At 44.1% G+C, this 9,741-nt stretch overlaps 1 protein-coding gene across 1 annotated transcript in view; it reads left to right on the plus strand.

Annotated features, from left to right (window-relative positions):
- The window catches only part of CBR4 (carbonyl reductase 4), a 31,581-nt gene that overhangs the window by 7,908 nt on the left and 13,932 nt on the right, over window positions 1-9,741 (plus strand). Inside the window, exon 3 of the mRNA XM_018560047.1 lies at window positions 1,833-1,950. Within this exon, the coding sequence (XP_018415549.1) occupies window positions 1,833-1,950 (118 nt within the window). The remainder of the gene's footprint in view (window positions 1-1,832; window positions 1,951-9,741) is intronic.

Below are 9,741 nucleotides of genomic sequence, written 5' to 3' on the forward strand. Positions count from 1 at the left end.
ATTACTGTAGTGTATTACAGCGTATTCCGGGTCCCTGCTACAGCTAGGTGGTGCTGTGATATCACCACCCCTCGTCCAACGAGAGTATTCATTGAGAAAATGACTATGCATCCTTGGAATGGCCACTAAACTCACTGAGCGACTCTCTCTTATTTTTGTACAGCACAGGGAAGTCGCTGAGCATAGAGGCTGAAGCAGGGACCCAAAAGATGCTGCAACACACTGCTGCACACAGTGCATTACAGGATCCCTGCGGCCCAGGATCAGATACGCTGATAAGCCATAACATTATGACTTCCAGCCTAATACTGAGTAGGTCCCCCTTTTGCCACCGAAACAGTTCTGACTCATCAAGGCATGGACTTGTAGACCTCTGAAGGTATGTCGTGGTATCTGGCACCAAGGCATCCTTTAGGTTGCTCTGACTCAGTCATCTAGCCATTACAATTTGGCCCTTGTCAAAGTGGCTGAAGTCCTTACATTTGCCCATATGTTCTGTTTTTAACACTTGAACTTCAGGAACAAAATATTCACTTGCTGCCTAATATATCCCACCCACTTCTAGGTGCCATTGTATGTTATTCACTTCACCTCATAATGTTATGGCTGATCGGTGTATACTGTATACACTTACATTGTGCCAATCTGGATAAGTATATATGTTTTTTAAAAACTGAAGTTCTACTTTAAGTAATTAGAAGTTTATTCAGTGAGGGTGTGCAGGGAACAAAGTAGAAATTAACATATAGCAACCAATTAGGTTTTATTTTACTAGCTAAGAAAATGAAGAAACCTTTCTATATTTTCTAAAGGCTTTATAGTATTTTGATTTGTAAACATAACCAGTTAGCAATATACAAAAATTAGAACTGTAGGCCACGTGCCAATCTCCCATTCTGCAATACTTATTGGTCCAGTAATCACTCTCCACCCATCTAAGTTCCTATGTTTGGTGAGTTTCCTTCTGGAATTAAGCTCATTGCAGAGTGAAATGTGCCAGAGAGAAGATAAGTGGAAAGCGCTCAATGGATCAATAAAGTTTTATTGCAGTATTGAGGATTAGCATGCAGCCTTCATTTCTTTTTCTTTTACTTTGAAATAGCTGTAGACTAGCTGAGTGCACCTTCTACATTTTTGTTATCACTTCCAACTAACCATTAGGGTAAAGGGTATATTAAAGTGATATCAAGTCAGAAGGTTTTTAATGTTATTTCAGATGCTGATTAAATCATTTGCAATGGATGCGGCTCCTTGATTTTTAAAAAGTGTTAGTTTCTGGCAGAATGAGCTGGTCTCCTGAGCACTGGCTCTGATATCCTGTTTTAGGGTGGCTTCTTTCCCTTGCAGGGACTTCTGGAGCCACCCTTGTGTTTGCTAGTAAGCTGTGGGTGTCTCTACAAACACATAGGCACGGCAAGGCAAGCTACTTCCCTGTTCCCCTCCTCCCTTATCCAAGCTAGCCCTCCTCCCATAACCTGTAGCTGCTGAAGACTGCTCTGTCCCTTATGATCTTGTACTGGACAGGAAGTTCAGGGAAGCTGAGCTGAGAGAGATGGATCCAGCTGTTTGGAAACATGATGACTGTAAGTGTTGGGGCAAAAATGTAAAGATAATACTTTGCTGGGCAATATATATTTGTTTGATCTTATTAATTGTTGAAACAACATTTGAGATTTTAATACTACTTTAACAGAATGGGTGGTTGTCTTTTTTGCACTTCATTTGCATTCGTTGTTAGTATTTAACAAAAAGTATTTATACCAGTATTACTGTTGGTAATCATGTGCAATTGTTTAGTGTGGCATTTTTCCTCTTTATAATCTGTTTTACAGCTCACCTGGCTCTTAGCTGTGATATCACCAATGAACAAGAAGTACAACACACATTTCAAGAGGTTGTGAAAAGTGTTGGTCATGTTAACTACCTGGTCAATGCTGCCGGCATAAATAGGTATGTCTTGTGAACCAAAACAGGGAGAACGCTGCAATACCTAGACGATGCAACACTGGGGGAAGGGGTCATGAATTATATTCCCCCTAGAAAACGCTATTAGCCTAGAGTTATTACATTCTCATATTTGCTTGTGTTTTCTGTCAATGATTTAGAATTGTTTCCACAAGCCCAGCCCTAGAATAAATGCCTGTGGTTGGGATATTAGACTGTAAGCTCCCATGGGGAATGGTTGACGGAAATGGCACAATGTATTGTACTACTGTAATGAGTAGTGAAATAGTTTGGCACTACATAGGTTGGGTGAAATAAATGCATGTATATGCTGAACTCTCGGTGACTAGGCTATTGTGTTTCATCATTATGTTTGATTGTATAATAAGAGATATTCATTTTTCTATTTAAAAGTTATCCACTTTCACTGCAGCCATGAAAATCTTTTTTTAAACTCCTTTGGCTTAAAGGCAAAGTCCACCTTTAAGAAAAAAAAATAATACTTCTTCATAAAAGAAAAAAAATGTGCATTTACTGTTTGGTTTTTGCATTGGAGCCAGTAAAGCACTGCAACCCAGATCAGTGGGTGTCGGGTACAGTGCTCTGGCTCCTGCAGATTTTCCATCCCATCCATTTATGTGCCTCGGTACGAACAGTCAGTAACATGGACGGGAAGAAGAATGAATGGACTGCGAGTGCGGAGACGTGACCACACTTGTACTCCATTGAGTAATACAAGTGGCTGTTCAAAAGATCTGTGAATGGATGACGTCACTGTGTGGGCACCAAATTCAAAAGTAAAGGGCTGTCTGTGGGGAGAAGAACCCTGCGATTCAGGTAAGTAGGGTAGCAGGGGTGGGGTTGTGATGTGACCTTGTTTAATGTTACACCCTGAATGTGTGGGTATAACATGAAAAGTAAACTTAGCCCTTAGTTCAGAATTCCCCTTAAAGGAGAACTATGAGGCGAGTGAAAATCACTCAGCTTCATAGTTCTAGCCGACCTGTGACATTGAAACTGTCACAGGTCGGCTCAATAGATCGGGAAGTGAGCAAATACATACCATCGCTCGCTCACTTCTAGATCTATCCCTGCAGAGAGCCGTGAGTGTCACTCACGGCTCCCTGCAGGGATTCCCCCCTCTCCTGTACGATCCTCCAGCGCAGACTGGCGGAACGGACGGGGGAGGGGGTGGGTACAGCCTCTAGATAGGCAGAGCCAGCTGTCAATCCTGAAAAGCTGTAGCTCGCGGTATACTGAGCTTAGGGTGACGGGAGGACGCTAGTTTGTGTCATCCCTTAGGAGAACTATGGGGAAAAGCCCTGACGCCCATAGTTCTCCTTTAACTTGTGGGATGGATGTGGAGTTATTACCTTTTTTGTATCACTCGCCCCTCCTACTAGATTGTAAGCCCTCACGAGCAGGACCCTCCTGCCTCCTGTACTGAAATTGTATTGTTAACTATATTGTCTTCCTCAGTTTTGTAAAGAGCCGCACAAACTGTTGGCACTATATAAATCCTGTATAATTAAATTAACAAAAACAATTTTGGCAGCTTTGGAAATAATTTTCCCTTCTTACCTCCTATTATCCATTGTCACAAGCTAGCAAGTCCATTCCATTATTAATTGTCAGATGATTATACTTTTGATGTCCACACAGGGGCGTAACTAGAAATCACAGGGCAAAATTTTGTATGGGGCCCCGTGATTGCTAGTTATGCCACTTGCAGAGCCCACCTGATATACCAAACAGCCCACCTGGGAGTGACCCTGCAGAGCCCAACATAGACTCTCTATAGTGGGCTCTGCAGGGTTTCAGATGGGCTGGACACCTCTTACCTGCCTCCTCTTACGTCCCCGGGCCCCGCCTCCTCTTCTATCGATGGGCCCCGCCTCCTCTTACATCACTGGCCCCACCTGCTCTTAGGTCGCTGGCCAGTGATGTAAGTGGAGGCGGGGTTGCTCTTAGGCGGGCCCCACCTCCTCCACTGCGAACGCTGGCCTTCTCTGCCGTAGCTGCTGGCTGTCACTGACACAGCTCAGAGGGATGCCCTGGCCGGTCCCCATATCAGCCGCCTGGGTCGCTATGGCGATTGTTACGCCACTGTGTCCACATGATAATGTTCTGCAGTCCAGAACAGGTCATACAATCTAGCTGTGGTAGGACTGAAATCTGCAGGAAGACAAAGATGAATTCTAATTAGTTTACAATGGCTACTACACCTACATTCACTTGCTCCCATCATCAATCCATGACCTTTGGTTACATCAGTGTCACATAATCTCTAACATCATATGTTGAAAAGAGACATTGATCAACAGACCAAAGTTCCTCCAAAGATAATTAATATTCTGCAGTGGCAGATTCCACTAGCAAATCAATAGTTGCAGTTCCTGGTTTCTGGTGAACCTGGGAGGTGCAGGGACAGAAACCACTATGAAGGTGTCTGATTTGGCAGTGGTTGCTTTTTTTATGGAAATTTTCTTAAATTGATCCTGTCACCAACTGGTAATACAAAGAAAAAATATTGAAAACGCTTACTTGCAACCTTTCCTTTTCATAAACAATTTTGTATTCACTTCTAATGTGCCCTTGAACCTGCTAAGTAATTTTACTAATCCAGGAAGAGTCCGTTCAGTAGCACAGCCCCCTTGCTTGTCATAGCCCTTGCCTTTGCTGGAAGTGTTTAATTATTGTCTATGCTGAGCTATCTCCTCCACCCCTCCCCGCACTTTCATACATAATCTTTTTGTGTAGCTACTGGAGGTGGAGTGAAGGGGAATACTAAAGAGTATCACTTCACACTTTGCTGGGGCTGCTGACCTCACATTCAAGATGGCAGAGCCCTGCAGTAATCTCAAGGCTTTTGGATGTCTACACAAGGGAGGCTTTTACTAGTAATATAAATACATAAAATATGTTAAATTCACATATAACCTTTTGGAAAGATTGTTGTGGAAATAAATGCTCTGGCGACAGGGTCTCTTTAAATGAGGATTGGACACAAAAACAAGCTTATGCCTTTTAGAAACGTTCTTGGACCTTTTGACTGATGTACTTCTTGCTTCTAGTGCACTTCTGGTTTCTTAACAATGTGATCCTGCTGAAATGTCAGCATCACATGTAATGTGGAGTGAGCGACGTTCCTTTGACTGTATGCTTGATCCCACGCCCACACTTTTGGTTAGTGAGGCTGTCTATCATGACTTCTGGGAAGAAGGCTGCTTGCATATGAACGCCTATCTCTGGTGAACAAAAATTCCACTTGCAGTGGGCCTGCCCTCTCGCTGCAAGGTTAAATGCCCATTTAGGTCTATGGTACCTGGGTAAAGGTAACTTACCTGATTCCTCCTCCCCTGGCAGTTGTTGCTCACCTGGTCTCCCCTACACTCTGACTTGTGGACTGTTCTCCATGTCCTTATGTATAATGCAGAGCTGCTCTCCCTCCACTCGCTCAGCTGACACCCCCATGCCGGTCTTTGAGCCCAGGATACATGTAGGGTTGCCACCTGTACAGGATTCACCCGGACAGTCCGGGTTCTGAATGCTGTGTCCTGGTTTCATGGCAGTTGAAACCCGGACACAAGATGTCAGGCAGACAGGGGCAACCAAAATTAAGATAGGGGCTACTGGCCTCCCACCAAAAATAGTCTTGACTGTGATATTTACATATGAATGGGTGATTCTATTTCCATATGAATAAGCCACGACTCATTCTCCCCCAAAAATTTCCATCCATTGCTAGAGTGTTCGGGTTTCGCTGGAAGAAAAGGTGGCAACCCTAGATACATGGCGGGGGTCGAGCGGGGAAGGTGCACATTTGGCATCCCGTGAAAGTAATCAGGTGACTCTACAGCCACTCAAATCAGTTCCAGTGTAAAGCTGACAGTTGAATGGCTGACATTTCAGAGGCTTTCTGTAGTAGCCCCTGTACTGACCCTGACATCACCAAGGTACCTTTTTGAAGCTTCCAATGCTTGAATCTCTGCGTGGAAGGATGCCTGCACATTATCAGTGACGGCAGGGAGTTCAGATTTTCAGGCAAAGGAAACTCGACTTGTTCCATGCAGTCACAAAGCAGTGGAAGTTTCACAGTAAGCATGTGGACACCTGGGGGCGGGGGATCAAAAGGGAGAGGGAGGGAGCAGTGTAGATGTCCAGAATCTTTAGATGTTGAAGAAAAGCAGACCGATGTTACTGACAAAAGCCATAATATAATGCTAAGCAAGGGCAGCGTCAGTAAGTGTTAATTGAAGCCTGAAAAGTCTTGATGTAAGTGTCTCTTTAAGAGATAAAAAAAAGTATTTAGAAAAGAAATATTACAAAAACCATCCAATTGTGTGTGTGTGTGTATTGGAAATGTGCGATTTCGTTTCGTTCCGAATCGAAATTCGGGCGAAATTTCGGAAATTCGTGGATTCGGAGCATCCGAATTTCCGAAATGTACCATGTCCGAATTCATCCGAAAGCATCCCAATCCGAAATTTCGGAATTTCGGATTCAGTACGAATTTCGTCCTAACAGAAACTAAATTAGAAATTTACGATAATGACTTCAAAAAGAGGATTTCATAGCATGTGAAGATAAAAACAAAACATTACTTCATGTTCCTGTGCATGCCCCGTCAACGTTTAAACGGATAAAAAAAAAAAATGAAGAAAAGGATTTTAATGTCCATTTAATAGTGAAGACTAGACCATAGCAACCAGAAATGTCAACTGTGCCAATTCTGCTACGTGCACGTGTACGAACATTCGTCCGTTCGCACAATTGCCCAAATTTAAGAAATTCATCCTATCCGAATTACGAATGCAATCTGAATCCGAAACCCAAAACGAAAACACATACAGGACCCGATTTCGGAAATAAACGAAACGAAACAATTTTTTTTGCGGCTGCACATGTCTAGTGTGTGTTTGTATATGTGTGTGTGTGTATATCTATATATATCTATATATATAGATATACAATATTTTTTTCCCCCACAAGGCGGGCAAAAATGTCTGTGCATCTTATGGAGCGAATATTCCCCCCCTGGTCTCGACAATCTCCTGCCCCAGCAGCCCTGCCGCCTCAGCTGTCACACACACACCACATGCGTCCAGCGGCTCCCGCAGAGTGATGTGTGTGTGTGTATGAGAGCTGAGGCGGCGGGGCTGACATCGTTATTTACCTCTTCCATATTGCCGCTGCCAGTGCTGCCGTTGTCTAACTTCTGTGTCTGACCGGCTTCTCACCTTCCTGTGTCATGCCACATGACAGGGAAAGGGAGGAGTCTCAATATGCAGAAGTTAGACACGGGCAGCGGCATTGTGGAGGCGGTAAATAAAGTTGTTTCACTGCCTCTAAACAATACATGCGTCTTATGGTCAGGTGCGTCTTATGGAACGAAAAATACGGTATATATAATTAGGGATGCACCAATACAGATACCAGTATCGGTGCCGATACCAAGTATTTGGTTGAGTACTTGTAATTTGTTCTCAAACTTGAAGATCCTTAAGTTTCCAAGACCTTATGGGCCTTCTTATAATTCTGCAATGTAGGTGGATTTTAACAGCTTACTGAGACTTCTGCAGCTTTTATTTTAGTAATACAGTTTTTACTAATGCATTTTTGTATGGAATGTTGTTTAAAAAAACTACCTTCAGATTCCAGAAAAAAAATAATCTTCCACAAGAATGAATGGTAGCCAATGATAACATGCTCTATGCAACAGTTATTGCCTGAGTTCATACCCCTGCAATGCATTGTGCTAGCTTCCCACCACCCGGCTTCCTGACTGCCCAGGCAGCCGACTCCATGCTGGTTGGTTGGGAGACTGGCTCCATGACTCGCTGAAAGATAAATATCGGTACTCGATACCGAAAAAACGGTATCTGTGCATCCCTTGTGTGTATGTGTATACATATACACTATATTGCCAAAAGTTTTGGGACACCCCTCTAAATCATTGGATTCAGGTGTTCCAATCACCTCCATGGCCACAGGTGTATAAAATCAAGCACCAAGGCATGCAGACGCTTCTACAAACATTTGTCAAAGAATGTGTCACTCTCAGTGAATTCAAGCGTGGTTCCGTGATAGGTTGCCACCTGTGCAATAAGTCCATCCGTGAAATTTCCTTGCTACTAAATATTCCCCCGGTCAACTGTTAGTGGTATTATAACAAAGTGGAAGCAACTGGGAACAACAGCAACTCAGCCACGAAGTGAAAACGTAAAATGACAGAGCGGGGTCAGCGCAGACTGAAGTGCGCAGAAGTGGCCAACTGTCTGCAGAGTCAGTAGCTACAGACCTCCAAACTTCGTGTGACCTTCAGATTGGCACAACAACAGTGCGTAGAGAGCTTCATGGAATGGGTTTCCATGGCCATCACCAAGTGCAATGCAAAGCGTCGGATGCCGTGGTGTAAAGCAATCCGCCAAAGGACTCTAGAGAAGTGGAGACAAGTTCTATGGAGTGACGAATCACGTTTCTCTGTCTGGCAATCCGATGGACGTGTTTGGGTTTGGCGGTTGCCAGGAGAACGGTACTTGCCTGACTGCATTGTGCCAAGTGTAAAGTTTGGTGGAGGGGGGATTATGGTGTGAGGTTGCTTTTCAGGGGTTGGGCTTGGCCCTTTAGCTCCAGTGAAGGGAACTCTCAAGGCATCAGCAAACCAAGACATTTTGGACAATTTCATGCTCCCAGCTTTGTGAGAACAGTTTGGGAATGGCCCCTTCCTATTCCAACATGACTGCGCACCAGTGCACAAAGCAAGGTCCATAAAGACATGGATGAGTGAGTTTGGGGTGGAGGACCTTGACTGGCCTGCACAGAGTCCTGACCTCAACTCGATAGAATACCTTTGGGATGAATTAGAGCAGAGACTGCGTGCCAGGCCTTCTAGTAGAATAGCACTGTCCACTTCTGTGAGATTGGATGGTTGTGGAACCAGCTGCTTGATGGCTCTTTCAACTTTGTCCCACAAATGCTCAATTGGATTGAGAAATGGTGATTAGAAATTACTTTCTAAGTGACTTAGAAATTTACCTAAGCAAGGTAAATTCTCCTCATGTTCTTGAAACCACTCCTGCACAATACGAGCACCGCGGCATGGCGCATTGTCTTGTTGGAAGAAGCCATCTCCATTGGGATACGCCATCAACGTGATAGGATGAACTTGATCAGCAACGATACTTTGGTATGTTGTGCTATTCAGACGTTGTTCCACACGAATTAAAGGGCCCAAATCATGCCAGGAAAACATGCCCCAAACTATAACACTGCCCGAACAAGCTTGAAGGGTTGTACTCATGCATGTGGGGTGCATGCTTTCATGCTGTTTCCGCCACATTCTCACTCTGCCATCTGTATGATGCAACTGGAAACGTGATTCATCGGACCACATGACTTTTTTTCCAATGCTCGACTGTCCAATCCTTGTGTTCCTGTGCGAATTGGAGACGTTTTATCTTGTTAATTGCAGACAGCAAAGGTGTTCGAACAGGCCTTCGGCTTCCATATCCCATACGATGCAGTGTACGGCGAACAGTGCGTTCAGAGATCATTTGAGAGGATCCCTGATTAAGATCTGCAGTTATTTGCTGTACTGTTGCCCTTCTGTTGTCTTTTACCAGTCTTGCCACTCTCCGTTCTGCCCTAACATTGACTAGTCGCTGACGGCCACAATTCGCACGTTCAGACCCAGATTTTCGGCTGACAGTCCGGTCTTTAAACGCTTTAACAACAGCTGCTCTTGAACATTTAACGAATTCTGCTGTTTTGCTGATACTCGCTCCATGGCTCCGA

This window comes from Nanorana parkeri, unplaced genomic scaffold (assembly GCF_000935625.1).
Source record: "Nanorana parkeri isolate BGI_ZX_2015 unplaced genomic scaffold, ASM93562v1 scaffold428, whole genome shotgun sequence".
Lineage (NCBI taxonomy): Eukaryota > Metazoa > Chordata > Amphibia > Anura > Dicroglossidae > Nanorana > Nanorana parkeri.